This window comes from Protopterus annectens, chromosome 3.part0, assembly GCF_019279795.1.
Source record: "Protopterus annectens isolate FY-2018-M chromosome 3.part0, PAN1.0, whole genome shotgun sequence".
Lineage (NCBI taxonomy): Eukaryota > Metazoa > Chordata > Ceratodontiformes > Protopteridae > Protopterus > Protopterus annectens.
This window is the reverse complement of record NC_056731.1, coordinates 1,218,335,123-1,218,354,658: the sequence shown is the minus strand read 5'-3', so window position 1 is coordinate 1,218,354,658 and position 19,536 is coordinate 1,218,335,123. Positions and strand designations below refer to the sequence as shown.

General features: G+C 41.3%; 1 protein-coding gene across 1 annotated transcript in view; it reads left to right on the top strand.

The window, feature by feature from the left end:
- Window positions 1–19,010, top strand: part of TXNDC5 (thioredoxin domain containing 5) — a 600,564-nt gene extending 581,554 nt beyond the window's left edge. Inside the window, exon 10 of the mRNA XM_044065418.1 lies at window positions 16,072–19,010. Coding sequence (XP_043921353.1) covers window positions 16,072–16,194 — 123 coding nt within the window. The 3' untranslated portion in view covers window positions 16,195–19,010. The remainder of the gene's footprint in view (window positions 1–16,071) is intronic.
- Window positions 19,011–19,536: the final 526 nt, after the last annotated feature.

The following is a 19,536-nucleotide window of genomic DNA, read 5'->3' as shown; positions in this document are numbered from 1 at the left end:
ATATTTATTTTATGCTTTAATTGGCTTAAACTCTGGTGTCATTCAAAGGGGATCCAATGTCTGTCTGCCTGCCTGGGATGACATGCTGGACAAGCCACGCTTTTAACAAGCGGCTTGCACCTGTCACCCCTGGGATTCCGGATATTGGCAAAGGCTCTTGCCACCCCCATAGTGCCTTTTTTAGGCAAGGCTCAAATTCTAAACCTACTACCCTAGAACACAAAAATGGAAAAAAACTAAGGGTAATGCTGCTCAATGCCAGAAGTCTCAATCTCAAAATGCACCTCGAGGCCCTTCTCAGTATGGAGAACATCGATGTCTGTGCTGTGACAGAAACCTGGTTCAAGGCTCCTGAGAGCACCCCAGCACTATCAGGTTTTACCTCATATCATGCGTTCCAGCCCCAAAATCCGGACAATACCAAGAAAGGAGGGGGGGGTATCCATATTCATCAAGGACACCCACACCTCAAGATTGGTGGCAACGCACGATGCATCGGAGACCATCTAGGTGCAATTAACCATAGGCAAGACTGCTCTGCAAATTGTAGCATGTTACAGGCCACCCTCACAAACTCAGGAACCTCACATGGCTTTCCTGAAAACACTGGAGGGGATAAATGTATCTCCAAACACCATCATACTAGGTGACTTCAATTACCCTAATATAGACTGGGAACACTACTCAAGCCCAAACACCCTAGCCCAAAAGTTCCTGGAATTCATAAACTCAAACGCCATGGAACTGGTCACCATCCCCACAAGAGGAGAAAACATGACCTCATCATCACGAACATGGCAGCACAATGTTCAACACCGGAAGTATACCCCTTACTGGTGAGATCAGATCACAAACTAATCTCGCTGGAGGTCCTCATCCCACCCCCACCTGAAATAAAAAAGACCACAGTAAAGAACTTCTCGAAAGCCGACTTCACACTTCTAAAGACTAGTGTGGTCTCCTTTAAGGCCCCCGAGCCGGCGGAAAACAGTACCCAAGCCGCTGAATCACTTACAAATGCCTTCTACCAGCACCTACAGGACTGCATGGATAAGGCAATCCCAAGCAAAACAAAGACTCTTTGTACCAAAGGCAAGCGTCCAGTCTGGTGGACCCCAGCCATAAACAAACTCTACAACAAAAGGAGGAAGCTACTACAAGATAGAGCAAAATCCTTAAAAGTAAGACACCTTTGATCACTACAAGTAAAAAACTAAGAGCTCTCATAAAATCATCCAAAGCAAACTTTGAGAGAAAAATAGCTAAAGACTCAAAAGACAATCATAAGGCCTTCTTTAGCTATGTTAGAAACCTGGGAGGAAACTCCCAGATATGCTCAGAACTAGTTCAAAATGATGTGAAGATTACTGATCCTACAGACATTGCCAACATACTGGCTGACAGGTTCAGTGCAAACTCCCCCTCCCCAAGGAGAGATATCTATACCAAGCATTGCAGCCCCCAAACATCTCTACGCCAAGTGAGAACTGCTCTCTCCAAAGCAAAACACAGCATCCATGGGACCTGATGGTGTCCCCGGCTGTGTGCTCCACGAACTCAACGAGGAATTAAACCCACAGCTAGGACAGCTGTTTAATCATAGTCTCACCTCTGGATACCGACAGTGGTCCCACTTCATAAAGGCGGTGCCTCCACCGACCCTGGATATTACCGGCCCATTAGCTTGACAAGCCTTATCTGCAAAGCCATGGAGAGGATCATAATGGATCTCATAAATAAAGACATAGGGAATTTGCAGACTTTGGATCCAACCCAGTTTGGCTTTGTCAAAGGCAGATCATGCCTTTTAAACTTGGTTGACTTTTTCAAACAGTCACCAAAGCCATTGATGAGGAAAAGCAGTCCATACAGCCTACCTCAATCTGGAAGCCTTCGATACAATACCCCACTCGGGTATCATTGAAAAACTCATCAGCTTAAATGTTAACCCATACATCACAAGATGGGTTGCAAACTGGCTGAGTGACAGAACCCACAGGGTCAGAGTTGCTGGCGCCATGTCAGACTCTAAGCCTGTCACAAGTGGTGTCCCACAGGGCTCAGTCCTGGGCCCACTCTTGTTTGGCATCTACTTTTCCAGTACAAGCAAACACAGGAGGGTTATGGCTGACAAAGTTTGCAGATGACTGCAAACTGAAACACATCTGACACGGATATCCTTCAGAAGGGTCTCACAGAAACGGATAACTGGTGCCAGAGCCATGGCCTAAAGTTAAATGCCAAAAATGCATAGTCATAAAAACAAGGTTACCCCTAGCTACCATATAGGTGGCAATCCACTGAGCATAGAAGAAGTTATTAGGGACCTGGGGACCCAGGTTGACAGTAGCCTGTCATTCGACACCCATGTAGCTAAAGTAGTTAGAAAGACCTTCTACATTGCCCACCTTATCATGAAGGGATTCACATCTAGATCAAGGGAGGTCATAGTTTCCCTATACTCATCACTCATCAGACCAATGATTGAGTACAATGCCCCATTCAGAATGTATCTGACCCGACACTTGCAGCAGCTGGAGAGGCCACAAAAGTTCCTCACCAAAAGGATAAAGGGTCTCAAAAATCTGTCCTATGCTGCCCGACAAAGAACTTCAGCTCTATTCAGTCGCCACCGCTTGCTCAGAGGTGACCTGTGCCTGACATACAAGGCCATGTCAAACCCAGATTTGATGAATATGCTTCACCTCAATAAATCTAGATCCGTCAGAGCCACAAGGGGAGATTTAAACCTCGACACGGCTATTAATAGGGCGTGCTGGAGGGATAGATTCATCACCCAAAGACTCCCTATGCTGGGGGACAAAATCCCGGTATATGTGAGGGAGAGCATGGCCTTGTTCAAGAGAAATCTTGACCAATGGATGGGAGATCGCAGATATACCCCAGGGATTACCTCAGTGTCACTGCTCGACAGAGGCACAGCAAAATAATGAGTATAGTTCCCCATACTAAAGGGGTGGCGTAAGCCACAAAACTATGGGCTAGGCTTGTAAATGCCCTCGGGCAGATAGCCTAGTATAAACCTATGAACCTATGCCTTTTAGATGGCATTAATAGACATTAAGGTAAAAATCTCACATTTTTTCCTAGTATACTGCTGTGTACAGTGGTTCCAGCAGTGCAAGGTGTGCATTTCATTTGATAAGCCCTAAGAGAAGGAGAGGAACAGATACTTCGTATATCACTTTGAGTAAAGAACAAAAACATTGCAAGAATATTTAAGTGCACATAGTACTTATGAGGATAGAGGTTTAGCTGACTACTGGTGTGCAAGGCTGTGTGTCTTACAGGCATGCAAGGTGCATAATAGCCAGCCCACTGGTTGTTACCTCTTTGTGTGTCATGAAGAGGTCAACCATGGATATGAGACTGTAGAAAGTGAAGAGGTTGAATCCACAGTAGTAGGAGCAGCAGTCTGGGTATTGAGAAATCAAGAGTTCAGAAATGTGTTGATTTACTTTACTTTGTATAGTAAACTCCTTGGCCAAACACATTGGGCAATATGCCAGTCATGTTTTTTTTTCTTTGGCATTGATGAAGTTGATTTGAATCCAATAAGGCCTTGGAAGGACATATTGGAAGCCAAAGAACTTCAATGGCAATTAAAGATAGAGGCTTTACATCCACCTAGGTTGAATGACCATTTAAATATTATTAGTTTGTTAAAACTCAGATACTATGTATTATAGTATCTGACAACAGGTACTTTCTAATATATGACATTTTTATCAAGAGGAATATATAGCATGTTAACAGCTCCACATTCTTAGTTTTCTTAAAAATATTAATTTTAAAACTCATTTTAAATTTTTCCAATGTCTAAGGGCATTGTAATAGTACAAAGTAGTATTAATATATTAGTTCACTAGATTCTTGAATTATTGGTTTGTATTTACCTTTAAGGTTTAGCATTTTAATTGACTGTTAAATTACTACAGTGTCATGTGACTTAATTGGAATTGTATTTAAATGATTTTAATCATGTGTGTTTAGATTCTTATGAAGTCCTGTGTTATACTCAGATGAAAGCGCTTAATCTTTTTTATTTTGCATAATAAAAGAGTTGTTGCCCTAACGGTGTTCAGTTCTGGAAGTCTACTGGATTGGTTTTGTGTTGTATTGGTTCCTGGTTTGTATTTTGGATTATGCCGTCTTCATCTTCACCCAATTCCTGTGGATCTTGTGGGACTCCACCGCTTGGGCAACTTGGAGGAGCTGGACCGGAGATTGGACTTTTAACCTAATTGACACAACAACTTTCACAACAAGTTTCTCAACTTTTTGACAGAATTTTACGTCTGGAGATGAACAAAAACAGTATTCATGAGGACAATGGTATGAAAAATACCCCACCTGTTTTACAGCAGTTCTTTGATGGACAAAGCACTAGATCCAGTTAACGTAATGGGGACATACAAGGTAATACTAACCCACTGGTGTCCATTACTGCTTGGTTAAATAATGTCCCTTCTCGTTTGAACACTGAGACAACCTTAAATGTGAAGTTGTTAAATCTCGCCGTGTATTCTCACTGATGGGTTCGGAGCCGATCCTCGGCTCTGACACAGCCTATAGCAAAAGCTCAAGGTTTGCCAGTAGCTCGAGACCAAGCCCCTTATCCCACAATGCACTGTTGGAATTACCCCGGATCTAGTTTGTCGCGGCAAGAGATCTTGGTGATCCAGTCAGCTCGGACCATATTTTGCTTAAATCACAAGTTTAAAAATCTTTCTCCTTCTTTTTGCTATATATTATTCTCTATCTAGTGTGTGTGTGTTTCACGTTAAAAATACTGTAGTTATTGTAGTAGGTAGTGCCCTGTGTTGGCTTAGTTTCTTAGAGTGTTGGGCCTTTTGTTAGCCCTATTTAAATTTAACAATTTTCTTCTTCTTGTTAGTACTTTTTTAGTGTGGGCCTAGTTAGCCCTGTATTTAACCTCTACAAGTTAATTCTGTGGTGTGCCTGTTTCCAACTTTGAACACGTCTGATGAGAGGGAAAAGTCTCATCCCAAATCAGGGTTTAAGAAATGTCCAGATTGTGGACAGAATATGTCCGTCATTGACGAGCATGTCCAATGTGTTTACTGTCTGGGGGCTAAACACCTCCAAGACTCTTGCAGTATTTGCTACTCTTTTTCCCCCTAGGGTACTCTTAGAGAAAAGGAGAAAACTTATTGATGGGGGGTTGCTGCAGCATACTTTCTCTGAGGTGTTGGGTAGCCAGGAAGGTGCTAGCAGCTCTTCAAAATCATCTAAATCTTCTGGAGATTCTAAGGTTACTAAGAAGGCAAAAAGAATAGGGGGTACGGGGTCATTGGTTCCACAGTCCTCTGAATCGAGTGTCCCTTTGGTTCGGAGCCAGCTCCCAGTCTTGGAGCCGGTCTCTGAGGTTCCCTCATCTCCTCTGCTCCAGTCAGCACCTTCGGTGCATTCCTCGAAGTTTTCGGTCAGCCTCTCAAATATGGATATGGATCGGCTAGTGCAGAAGCTTCTACAGGCACCAGGACTTGCTAAATTGTTGTTGGCCCCGACCCTTTCGTCGGAGCCGAAGACCATTGAACTGGACTTGACTACTCCTCCGAGCCGTACTGGACTCTCTGAGCCGAAGGAGCCCGAACCGAGACCCCCACCGGTGTTATCGGTTTCATCTACTCGGACGCCCTCGGCTCCAACGGAGGACGCTAGGAGCCGACACTCTCCTGTCAGGTCCTGGGAGGATAGTTGGACCGATTTGTCGTTGCAGACTCTTCCTCTCGGGGCTTCGGCTCGGATGAGCTCGGCTCCTACCTCTGGCTCGGAGCCCATGGTTTCGGTGCAGGAGGATCGGATGGTCCCTCTGGATCAGTCTACCCCTTCTCGTCGGAGCCATGGTGCTTTCGATGCCAAGAGGAGAGTCCTGTCTCCTAAGACATCGTCGGCATCAGTTCGGGCTTCCTTCTCTCCTCAAGCACCTGTGTCCGCATCTACGTCTACCGTTCCCCCTAAGCGTAGAGACTCTGAGCCTCAAGTAGCCCCACAGGGCACCCCCTGTTCTTCCAAGACCTCCCCAGATCTCCCCACTGAGGAGGTACCCAGGAAGAGACTGTGCAAGAGGAGGCACTTGGACTCCCCACAGGAGTCTTTGACATCCGTCACTGACTTGGATGAGTCAGAAGGGTCCCCTCGATCCCCCTCTGAGGATATCTCCTTTGCGGAGATATTAGAGATCCTGAGTCAGAGGGGCGATTGGCAGTCCAAAACCTCTACTGAGGTCAGTGCTCTTGAAGGCTTTTGGGTCTCAACCTTCCACTTCTTGGGTGTCTCCGCCTTACGATGAGCTCATGGAGCTGATCTCTCGTAAGGCGTGGGAGTCACCGGAGGCCATGGAACCTGTCCCTCGAATAAGTTCATCTTTGCCCCAGTGGACAAAGCCTTTTTGACCAAAGGAGTGCCTGTTGATGGCCATGGTGGTAGCTGCAGCCACCAAAAAGGAAGTGTCTGAAACATCCACATCTATCCATCCTTCTAACAGAGATTCTAGGATCATGGATAGATATGGGAAACGCATGTTTAGTTCAGTGACTTTTTCTCTGTGATCGCTGAACTATTTAACCCATTTCACAAGACTACAAAGAGATTATCTGAAAGAGCTAGGAGATACTCTCCAGGGTACTGTCTCATATCTTATGTAGCTGATGGTTCGAGTAGAGCCGCTAGTTCAGGCATTGCTCTGCAGAGACGAGCCTGGATGTGTGTCTGTTCCTTTGCGGAGCCCTTTAAGTCTTCCTTTATCAACACCCCATTTGATGGCTCATCACTGTTTGGGCCTAAAGTAAAAAACTTTAACCAGGTGTGAGCAGGAAGGCAAGACCCTATCTGCCGTTGGAGTCAGTTTTTCTACCCCTACTCGGCCCTATCCCAAGGGCCCTAAGGGCGTTAAAATGTGGTTCCGAAAAGCACAGGGAGCCTTTCAGGACACACGTGGAGAAAACCCCCTCTAGAGGCAGAGGAGGGGGTTATAACGGAAGGAGCCACCCGCGTGGCAGAGGGGTCCACAGCAACAGGGTGAAAGGAGGCCTGGCTGTGTCCGGCTCTGGAGGCAGTCAGGGGTCGCTTATCTTTGTACCCAGAAGCCTGACTAAACATAACGTCAGATACATGGGTACAAAGCATCATTTCCAGAGGATATTTCATACCGTTCACTTCCCCCTCCCACTTCTGTAAACAGAATCCCAGATGTTCCACCCAGTCTCAGGGAGCAAGCAGTCATATAGAGGTCCACAAATTGCTAGAAAAAAGTCATCCAACCAGTCCCAGCAGACCAAGTTGGATTCGGAACTTACTCATGATTCTTTTTGCTACCAAAGAGGGGACTGGAGACCGGAGACCTATCTTGGACTTCAGCAGACTCAACCAATTCGTAAAGAAAGAGAAGTTCTGAATGGTCATGCTTCAGTCCATTCTTCCCTTCCTAGGGAAAAGCGATTGGATGTACTCCATAGATCTCAAGGACGCATACTATCACATAAAGATGAACAGATGCTCCAGGGATCGCCTGCGTTTCCGGCTGGGAGCCAGTCATTACCAGTTTCAAGCCCTGCCCTTTTTATCTCACTACAGCCCCCAGAGTGTTCAAATGCATGGCAGTGGTCACGGCTCACCTGAGGCGTCTAGGATTCCAGGTGTTTCCATACCTAGACGATTGGCTCCTCACCGCTACCACCAAGCATCAGTTGACTCAGGCAACACAATATACTCTGACACTCTGCCATCAATTAGGCATTACAGTCAACTTCGAAAAGTCTGCCTTATCGTCATCACAGCATACCGTTTTTATAGGAGCAGAGTTAGATACCTCAACCACCACTCTGTCTTCCAATCGAAAGAGTCTCACTTCTTCGCCAACATGTCGACTCACTGGTGTCCAAGAACAAAGCTACAGCAGCAGCGGTCTTGAAGGTGCTAGGTTTGATGGCGGCAGCAATCCTGGCTGTGCCACTTGCAAGGATGCATATGCAAATCCTTCAATGGCTCCTCTTCGCTCAGTGATCTTACCAAAAGCTACCGATGCACCACATGATTCTCATCACAGATTCTTTCAAGAGAGACCTTCGTTGGTGGTTGATGTCTCCATGTCACAATCGGAAGACCATTTGTCCCCCCCCCCCCCAGTAGCCACTGTGACCATGGACACTTCCCTGATAGGGTGGGGGGAGGCATTTTCAGGGAAAGACTGCCCAAGGCACATGGACGGATCAAGAATCACATCTACATATCAGTGTTCTGGAGCTGAGAGCGGTACCTCTGGCATTGCAGTACTTTCAGGACTCTCTTCCTCAAGGGACAATTGCAATTCAGACGGACAACATGTCAGTGGTCTGGTACTTGAACAAACAAGGCGGAACCAAGTCTTACCCCCTTTGTTGAGAAGCCCTCATGGTATGGCAATGGGCTGTGTCGTCCCACCGTTTTCTGTTAGCAACGCACATCCTGGGGAAATCCAACGTGATAGCGGACAAGCTGAGCAGAGCAATACTGTTGCCTCACAAGTGGTCTCTCAACCAACGAGTTGCGGATTTGATTTTCCGCAAATGGGGCCAGCCTTGCTGTGACCTCTTTACCAGTCACATCAATACCAAATGCAGAAGCTACTTTGCCTGAATACCACCTCCAGGACATCCCCTGAGAGATGCACTTGTACACGATTGGCCTCCGGGTCTCCTATATGCATTCCCACCTATTCCATTGATACCCAAGGTTTTACAGAAAGCAAAATCGCTGGGAAGGACAGTTATCCTCATAGCCCCCTACTGGCCTCGACAGATTTGGTTCCCCTTCCTTTACCATCATCTGCTGGAGGATCCATGGATCCTGGACCCCAGTTCCGGACCTTCTGACACACCCGTCAGGGGACCTCCATCCTTCACTGCAGTCCCTAAAGCAGACTGCTTGGCTAATCCAGTTCGCCTAATTGCCAGGCTTCATTCACTCTCAGATGATACAAGACAAATCCTTTTGTCTTCTCACAAGCCATCCACCAGGAAACTATACTGCAGTAAGTGGAACAGGTTCTCATTTTGGGCTAATATATAGAAAATCTACCCTTTCCGAGCTTTATCGTCCATTTTAGAATTTTTGACAAAGATTTTTAAGGAAGGAGCAGCAGCTGCCACAGTTCGAGTCCAGTTAGCTGCCATATCAAATTTCCACCTTGGATTCGATGTGTTGAACGTTATGGGCCATAAGTTATCTAAGGCTTTTCTTAAAGGTGTTTTTCACATGAGACCTCCTGTCAAAATCCCTTATTCTCCCTGGAATTTGAATTTTATGCTGTCTCAAATAATTCTCCCCCCTTCGAACCAGCATCTTCTTGTGATCTCAAATATTTGTCCTGGAAGACTATATTTCTAGTGGCAATTACTTCTGCCCGCAGAGTGTTAGAACTTCAAGCATTATCTATCAGACCTCCTTACATGATTTTCCATGCTGATAGAGTATCTCTCAGAACAAACCCCACCTTTTTGCGTAAAGTCTGTTCTGAATCCAATATTAATTAGGTCATTGAGTTGCCAGTCTTTTTTCCCCAACCACTCTAACAAATTGGAATACATGCTGCATAAAATTGATGTACACAGACAGCTCAGATTTTATCATGATAGAACTAAGGATATTAGAAAATCAGATCAACTTTTCGTATCGTTTTCGGAGGCCAGCAAAGGTAATCCAGTGGCTAAAACAACCCTTTTCGGAGGCCAGAAAAGGTAATCCAGTGGCTAAAACAACCCTATCTAAATAGTTATCAGATTGTATCTCCTTTGTTTATATGAATGCAAACATGCCATTGACAACGACCTAAGGCTTATTCTACTAGAGCTGTTTCTACGTCTTCTGCCTTCCAAGCTAAATTGCCCCTTGACAGTATTTGTGCTGCAGCCACTTGGTCTAAGCCTCATACCTTTATCATGCATTACAAAGTAGATAAGGCTTCCAGGGACCGGTCTTCTTTGGTTCCACAGTACTGAAAAACGTACTTCCATGAGCCACCCAAGATTGAGGGTGTTAGGGACGCTACCCATCAGTGAGAATAAATGGCGAGATTTAACAACTTCACATAAAGAAGTTATGTACTCACCATAACGTTCCATGTGAGTTGTTTATCTCGCCTTTATTCTCACGTCCCCCCCTCCTTGCTGATAGCTGACTTAGAGGCTAGTACCATCCTGGTTCAATAATTCTTCTTCCCCTTTGGGAAGTGCTTCCTTTTAGAAAAAGAAAAAAGGTATATATACTCGCAGCAAACAAGATCTGAGGTAATTCCAGCAGTGCATTGTGGGATAAGGGGCTTGGTCTCGAGCTACTGGCAAACCTTGAGCTTTTGCTATAGGCCGTGCGGCTCCGAACCCATCAGTGAGAATAAAGGCAAGATAAACTCACATGGAATGTTATGGTGGGTACATAACTTCTTTTTTGACTTTTAATATGTCTATGGAACAATTTGAAACTAAAATTATAAAGTACAGGAAACTTCTCATTTAGAATGAATGAATATTTTGGGGTATGTATTAAGAACAAACAAGTCCCAAAGGGACTTGGGACTTGGAAATTTCCCAGTGGCTTAATTCCAAACTCTCCCCCAACACCTAGAACTGCTCAATTTCTTTGACAAACAGGGCTGCAATCTGATGGGGATTATGATTCAACATAACAAAGAACTTGATTCTTTAAGAAAAGACATTGTTGAACTGGAGAAAACCATCAAAAATGATTTGCTTTTTGTGCAATGTGGAGACAAATACCAGAAAATACTTGAAAAAACCGACAGGGTTTCACATGACATCAGGAACCGGAAAGCCCAAAAAATTGAGAGAGGTTTGAATACAACAGGGGGGGGGGGGGGGGGGGCATGCCTATCCTTTGCTGAGATCACCGCATAACGCAGGGGCTAACGTGGAAGACACAAATGTGAACTCACAGGGTCAGACGGAGCCATTTGGGCAGGACATCCCTTTAGAATAGGCCCCTTTGAGGCGTTCAGAATGCCTGAGGAACCAAAACCTGAATCAGCAGCAACAGTCTTATCGGAACCAGTGGAGAGGACCTACAAACTACAATCCACAATGGCGACGGAGATGGAAGTGGACACAAGTTCCACTGTTTTTTGCTGCTTGACTGACAAGGATACGTTACAGACTGGTCCAATCGTCATTACTAACTTTGAAGGTGACTTTAATTCGTACAGTTATACAGAACATGATTTTGACTGTGAACATGCTATGCTTTTAAGTAAAGGGTTTAATTTTGTACCCTCTGGGTGTGCTCAAATTGAGAATGTATTGATTGACCTTAAATTGTTCTTGAGAAAGTTGAATTTGTGTTTATTGTTTAAAAATGGAGATGGGTATTATCATACTAGTGAGATCACTCGTAAAAGTTTATTTAACCCACCACTGCAATCACCTCTTATTATTTTAGAGAAAATAAGTGAGGTTGAGTTTAAGAAAATATTGGGAAGTGCTTGTTCGAACACGAAGTATAACCTCTCACCCCTGTAGCACATAATTTACTTAAAACATTCTGTCTGGACAAAACGCTGAGAGTTATGAAACCTGACAAGGGGGGGGGGGTTGTTGTCATGACCAAGGTGGATTATTGTAATAAGATGACTATGATGTTATTTGATGATAATTTGTATGAGGAAGCCTCAGTTAATATGGTGAATTTATCCTATGTGCATATCAACTGTTTTGTCAAAAATGTGTTAGACCAGGTTGCTATTTCCTTTGAAGAATATAGTTTTTTGTTTTATGAATATCCTACTATTCCAGCCATCTTTGGACTTCCGAAAATACATAAATATTTGATGGATCCCCCTTCACCCCATTGTTAATGCATCGAAGGCCAAAATACACCCTTTAGCGAAGTATATTGACATTAAATTAAAGAAATGTCTAGAGGCCTATTCCACTGTTTGTAAAGATTTGTGGGATTTTTTGAGGAAAATCAGGAAGCCTACCTTTTAGGGATGAAATGATTTTTTTGACTATTGATGTCGTTAATTTATTTAATGTCATCCCCCATGAGCTTGGTACTGAGTGGTTTCAGGATTTTTTTGTTTTCTACAGGAGATTTCTCTAACAATGAAGTATATGTTTTAGTTACCCTGATGGAAACTGTCCTCAAAAACAATTGTGTTTTTTGAAGGTCAATATTTTTTTACAGAAATGTGGAGTTGCCATGGGGGCAGCTTGTGCCCCTATATTCTCCAACATTAGTATGTTGGGTGAGAGAGAAGATTTGTAAGGGGGTGTTGTTATGAGAAACATTGGGATGTCTATTGTCGTTTTTCGGATGACATTTTTATTGCTTGGAAGGAGCCGATGGATAACATTACATTTTTCCTTGATTACTGTAACAGTGCCACCACCTTTTTGAGGTTTACCTTTAACATGAATCAAAACATCAGTTACTTAGATGTGGAAATTAGTAAAGACTATTCTCAGCACAGATATGTGAGCAATATTTTTCTTAAGCCTACTTATTCGAATAGCCTCCTCCATTATGACAGTAGTCACCCGTACCATCAAAAGAAGGGCCTCATTAAGGGCCAGTATGTTAGTTTGGCATGTTTGGTGTCTGAGGAGGCATAATTTTTCCACAAAGGTGAAAAATTTAAGAAATTGCACACTAAACATGGTTATCCTGAACCTCTAATTTCCAACATTTATAGTGAGGTTGCCAGAAAAAGAGAAAGGGGGCCTTTTCAAACCCATTTTAAGGGACGAAGAGGTCCACTTTGGTGATGGAACCCCTATATGTATTGATGAGAAAATAGGTTCTCACATGCATTTGTTACAGCATACAGTTTAGATCATGTTAATATAGTAAAGATATTGAGGAAAAACTGGAATATTTTTTCGTGTTTTGAATGGGTGATTGAATGTATTCGGAATGAACCAAAGGTTGTATTACTGAAAAGGAAATCCATTGAGGATAATTTTGAACAGCCAGGATTAGTCAGGAGAACTGGGACTTATAAGTGTGGAGGTTGCTCCCAGTGTTCTCACATTAAGGAAGGGAACTCACTATTAGTTAAAGGCAGAACACTTTACCCATCTTTTTATTGTAACTGTAATACTAAGGGTATTGTGTATATCGCTGTGTGCAAGGTTTGCATGTTACTATTTAGGCAAAACCTCAAGACATTTTAAGGAACATATTTATGAGCACCAGTTAGATATTAGACATGCCAGAAATGCAAACTCCTTGGCCAAACACATTGGGCAATATGCCAGTCATGTTTTTTTTTATATTCATTGGCATTGATAAAGTTGATATGAATCCAAGAGGGGGTCCTTGGAAGGACATACTGGAAGCCAAAGAACTTAAATGGCAATTAAAGCTAGAGGCTTTACATCCACCTGGGTTGAATGACCATTTAAGTATCAGTTTGTTAAAACTCATATCCTGTGTATTATAGTAACTGACAACAGGTACTTTCTAATATATGACATTTTTATCAAGAGGAATATATAGCATGTTAACAGCTCCCCATTCTTAAAAAGTATTCCTAAAAATATTAATTTTAAAACTAATTTTATATTTTTTTCCAGTGCCCAAGGGCATTGTAATAGTACAAAGTAGTATTAATTTTTTATAGATATATTAGTTCACTGCATTCTTGGTTTGTATTTACCTTTAAGATTTAACATTTTAATTGATTGTTAAATTGCTACAATGTCATGTGATTTAATTGGAATTGTATTTAAATAATTTTAATCAGATGTGTGTTTAGATTCTGATGAAGTCCTGTGCTATACTCTGATGAAAGTGCTTAATCTTTTTTATATTGCATAATAAGAGTTGTTGCCTTAATGGTGTTCGGTTATGGAAGTCTACTGGATTGGTTTTGTGTTGTGTTGGTTCCTGGTTTGTATTTTGGACTCTGAGAACTGGGCCATATTAGTGAAGTCAGTGTTTCAGCATTCAGTCACGTGTTCTTACCTTTTGCAAGTCTCTTGTCATTCCACCCTTGCAGTATTACTTGAGATTCAACCCAGTCAAAGACCCATCTGGTTAGATTAACAGATAAATTCTTACTGAATAAGTTACTGTTTGGAAGGACCTTCAGCGAATTACCTGCTCTTTGTCGCCCTGCAGGTGAGTGGTCTTCTGCCAACCTCGTTTAATGGAGTTTCTGCAAGTCAGGCATATATACAAGAACGTAGTATCAAACTTGTGTTATTTCTTTGTTTGAAGGAAGGTTATTTCTAGAGGCAACTGCCAAACTGGCGGGATTCAGGGTTGCACATGTGACATCAGTGTGCTGCTTCCTGTTTTCCAGATATCACTAAATGTTGGTTTTGCTAAAGATATGCCATACTCAGGTGAAGTAATACCAACCTTTGCTTCCCAGATCTTTTTTTTTCTGTTTGCTGTTTTTATATATATATATATATGTTGCAGTTTGAATATTTTAATTGCTTTGAGATGTAAGCTGTTCACGTGTATCCTGAGAACAGATCATCTCAATGCCCTGTGAGATTGTCTTGTTCTAAAAATACACATAATCTGCTTTTTTTTTTTTTTAACCTCTGTAAACATATCCTTTGCTTCTAATTAAGTGCAACTGGTGCTTCTCCTGGCTGCACTGAAATCTTAGTCTGGGTAGAAAATTACTCACAGATTACTGTATGGACTAGGATGACAGGAATGTAGTCTAAATGGAGGTCTATATGGAAACATTATAAGACTGCTTTTCAGGAATATTTTAATATATTTCTGCAAATTACTGTCCAGGCCAGTTACCTAAGTGAACAGTCTTAAAATGAAACATAATGCAGAACATACATATTTTCTAGGACCTCCGTGTTTCAGATGTCATATCACCAAACAGTTAAAGTATTCTGAGGAAAAATTTCTGCTTCACGGAGAACATCATTTTGATGTATTTTTTTTACCTGTACATTTTACTTAAGCAAGAGCATTCCTAACAAGTACTTTGTAGCAGTCGGTGGTAAATGAGGTAGCTGTCAAGTATACTTTTTAATATTGTGTGCAGGTTTCCCGTCATAACATTGACGCTATCTGACAGTAAGGCCACACAACTGTAATACACGCAACAAACTTGTTTTTTTTTGGCTAGTGCATCTTTGTAATTCTGCTTTATCAAAATGTAGTAGGCTTACAAGAGTTGAACAGGCTATAGCATTGGGCAACTGGATTTAATTACAACAAAGTAGACACAGAACTCTTATCTCTGTGCTGCATTTGCACTTTTACTTCACACAGTTGCTCCTGATGCTTCTGTAAATTTTTCATAACTATCACAATAGATAGTAAATTACATCCTGTATCATTTATACTGACATCTTTCTTTTATGCCTTTTAGATGGCATTAATAGACATTAAGGTAAAAATCTCACATTTTTTCCTAGTATACTGCTGTGTACAGTGGTTCCAGCAGCGCAAGGTGTGCATTTCATTTGGTAAGCCCTAAGAGAAGGAGAGGAACAGATACTTCGTATATCACTTTGAGTAAAGAACAAAAACATTGCAAGAATATTTAAGTGCACATAGTACTTATGAGGATAGAGGTTTAGCTGACTACTGGTGTGCAAGGCTGTGCGTCTTACAGGCATGCAAGGTGCATAATAGCCAGCCCAGTGGTTGTTATACCTTTGTGTGTCATGAAGAGGTGAACCATGGATATGAGACTGAAGAAAGTGGAGGATGAATCCACAGTAGTAGGAGCAACAGTCTGGGTATTGTGAAATCAGAGTTCAAAAATGTGTTAATTAACTTTACTTTGTATAGTGTCTTTGATAATGAAACATAGTGAGTAGTAGCATTTGTCTTCAAAATTCTGGTGTAATATACCAAATTGAACAAGTCGTACAGCAGCAGCTGAGGTGCTTTCCAAAATGTATGAACCACTAAAGAACAGATCCAGAAGCCTGATTTTTGTTGCTTTGTGTGTTTTATTTGTACACAGTTTTTCATTTTAACTCCAAACCTGTCCTTAGAATCTTTTTTTAAATTAACTTGCTGCTAATTTGTTTGTATTTTGTGCAGGTACGTGGTTATCCTACATTGCTGCTTTTCCGTGCTGGTGAGAAGACTGCTGAGCATAATGGTGTTAGAGACCTCGAGACACTCCACAACTTTGTGTTGCGCCAGACAAGAGATGAGCTGTAAAGGGTTTCTCCTATCCTGCTGCCTTTATTGAACATAAATCATTATTGAATCAAGCTCACATTAGTGGGGCTATTCTTAGTAACCATATCAGACTTCGTTTTGCTGACTTCATGCAGTCTTGATGTGGTAACAACACTGTTTTAATTTATGGTTAAAGGAATCAACTGACACATTTTAAGTGAACATTTTGGCCACTGCATTTATAATGACAGTAAATGTAAAGATTTTACCCTGTCCAATAGAACCTTTAGATATATGAAATAGGTTAATGTTGGCTTGCCAACTGCAATTTCAGCATGTGCTGTTACTCTGAAGATATGTAGCTGAAAAGCACTTTTAGGAACAAACACTTACTGGAGGGGTCTTAAATGCCCTATGTGTGTGGGGGGGGATCTGCACCTCCAACTCGCGTATACATATATATATATATATATATATATATATATATATATATATATATATATATTACATGATTGAACAGCAGGGGAGAAAAGGACAGCCTTAATGTTTGCTAAAAGTGGTTTTCAGCAGTAGTTATTCACAGTAATGATAATCAAGTAATCATTCAGTCAACTGGCTCCCAACTAAACCAGAGAAAGAAGATATCAAGACCACTGAAATGTGTCTGCAGTTTTTTTACACTATTCTAATTGTGGCAGGATATTCCAATTCCACCACTTTTTTCAAGAAGTGCCTGTTAAACTCCAAACTCAGTGTGCTCCTTCCACTGTAAATTTTATCACAGCATTCTGCTTGTATCCTTCATACACAACTTGATGCTCTGAGCTAAAGTACTGTATCTGTCCAATGTCCAGACTGTGTCCATCCAACCCAACCACTCACTCCATATGTTGTATAATTTTAAGGTAACTTTCCTTAAACTTGAATCCTCCATATCTCTCAACAGTTTTGCAGGTTTCAGATTCAATTACTTGTAAAACTTTCAGAAGGCTAAGCCCTAGAAGTAATTATAGCACTCCATTAAACATCTCACTCTTGTTTTATACAGTGGCATGAGCACTTGAAGATTGAGTTCCATAATGCAATATACACCTGATATCTTTTTACCTTTTCCCATCAACATTGTGAGGAGGCCTTTATAATTTAGGCTGGAGATAGTAACTCAGTTGCTAGTACTCTGTTTTCTGATACTGGTCTTCAGTTTATACTTTTTCCTAGATCATATACCTGAAGTGCATACACTAAACTTCATCTGACATGTATATGCATAGATGTGCATGTTCTTTAATTCTCCACCAGGGTAGCCTTCACCTAACATACTCTTTTTACTTTAGTGTCGTATGTAAAGGGTTAACTTTTCTGGTGGCAGACTGAGTTATACTTAGGATGGATGCATTTTTGGAAGGGTTCTGTGACCAGTACTCTGATCTTTGTGGCACAGCTGCTGACTTTCCTCATGCCTGTTGGTATGACTCGCACACTGTACATTGTACTTATCCCAACTTTGACTGATAGGTGGCCATGTGTACTCTAAAGCTAATCCCAGGGACATTTATTAGCACTTTATATGCTGGGGTAAGAGATTAGATCTGTGACTTTTTTTTTTTTTTTTTTTTTGTATTTTGTTTGTTTTTTGTTTTTTTAGCAGCACACAAACTGAATAGGTCAGTGTTCCTATACAGTTGACTCCATGTATGTGTGTTTAGTCTTATACTGCTTCCAGTGGGTCAGCTTTGCAGTGCAACAGCAACTGTTACCTGCATACCAGTGACATGTCTAGCTCAGGTTGGTTCAGACAAATGTAATGTGAGAATTTTGTGTAGCACAATTACAAACATGGCTCGTAGACTTTATATTTCTGTGGCATACAACTTGCTTTAGGTGCATGCCTAAAGGCAGTTCTGCAGTTTTAGAGTAGGTACCAAGTTCAAGATAAGCTTAGTTAGTCTAGTGTAGACGCCATGACTTGTTTGTTCATTAGTGTTGTGAAGGCCAGAGTACATAATGTATATTTGCTGTATTCTTTACTACCTGAAGTCAGACAGACACTGCTTCCATGCTACAGTATCCCTGAAGCTTTAGGTTATGATTACACCACAGGAGAGACATAGAGTAGTGATGAAGCTACAGAATATTTCATCATGGGAAGAGTTGCTGCATTGTAAGAGCATAACTTATTTCCGTGTCTTAACACACAGTGGCTCAGGCTTACATTTGGAAGTTTCTGCTTGAATAAAGGAGCACTTTCCAAGCTATCAACAATTATAAAAGTGTTGAGGGAAAAATTTTACCTATGAACAAGATAGCTTAACCATTGATACCATGGTCAGGGGATTGATATTTCTTTTTTAAGTAACAACACTTTCAGCTCTTATTTTTCCTCCTGCCATTTCAGTTTTAGCATATTAATTGGTCATTGCGTACACTTAAGTATATTCAAGAAAATTGAGACAGTTTACTCTCCCTTTTTATAAAATGGAGGTGGACATTGCTTTTGGTGTGAAAGTTTAGCCTACATCATTCATTAAGTGGATTGGCATGAGCAGAGTACAGGGTTAGGGATAATATCAGTCTTGGAACCCTAAACATAAAAATTAAACTCCATATCAAAATGTTCCTTTTATTCAATCTTGTGCTACTCAGGGGTATAAGAATCACTTTTGACTGCTTATTACTATATGTCAGTATGTTGTATTGACATTATTTTATTTCCTCCTGGGTTTTAGAGTATGTATATATGGAGGAACACACATGCATGCACACACATGTATAGTCACACACTCACACATTTTTACATATTAGTTTGATGTAATGAACTTTAGAGAAAGCATTCTTAATTTGTGTGTGTATGCGAGTGTGTGTGTGTATATATATATATATATATATATGTATATATATATATATATATATATATATATATATATATATATATATATATATATATATATATATATATATATATATATATATATATATAATTTGGCCGAATGATCATATCTTCGACTCGTGTCCATGAAAAGTCACATTGCCAAAGTGTCCGATATAGCGGAAATACGTTCCGAGTTTGACCTTGGAACGAGTGTTAAGATGGGTCAAGATAGGGGCAAAATTTGTACTTCGGAAATATCAGCGTTTGACATTTTCAATGTTCGAGTCGCAGACTTCGCACAAAGTAGATTAGACCGAGTTCAGTTCAATAAAATGATAAACATGTAAAATAATGACTTGCGGTAGATGTAGGAAAGCATTTTTTTTCCTTTAGATAGTGACAGTTTTGTGAGTCACAAGCATCTTAAACAGCTTACGAAAGCTGCTTACCATGAGATGTTATGATAACTTAGCTTCTGCTAACCTTTCCATAGCTTTTTAAAGCATCTACAA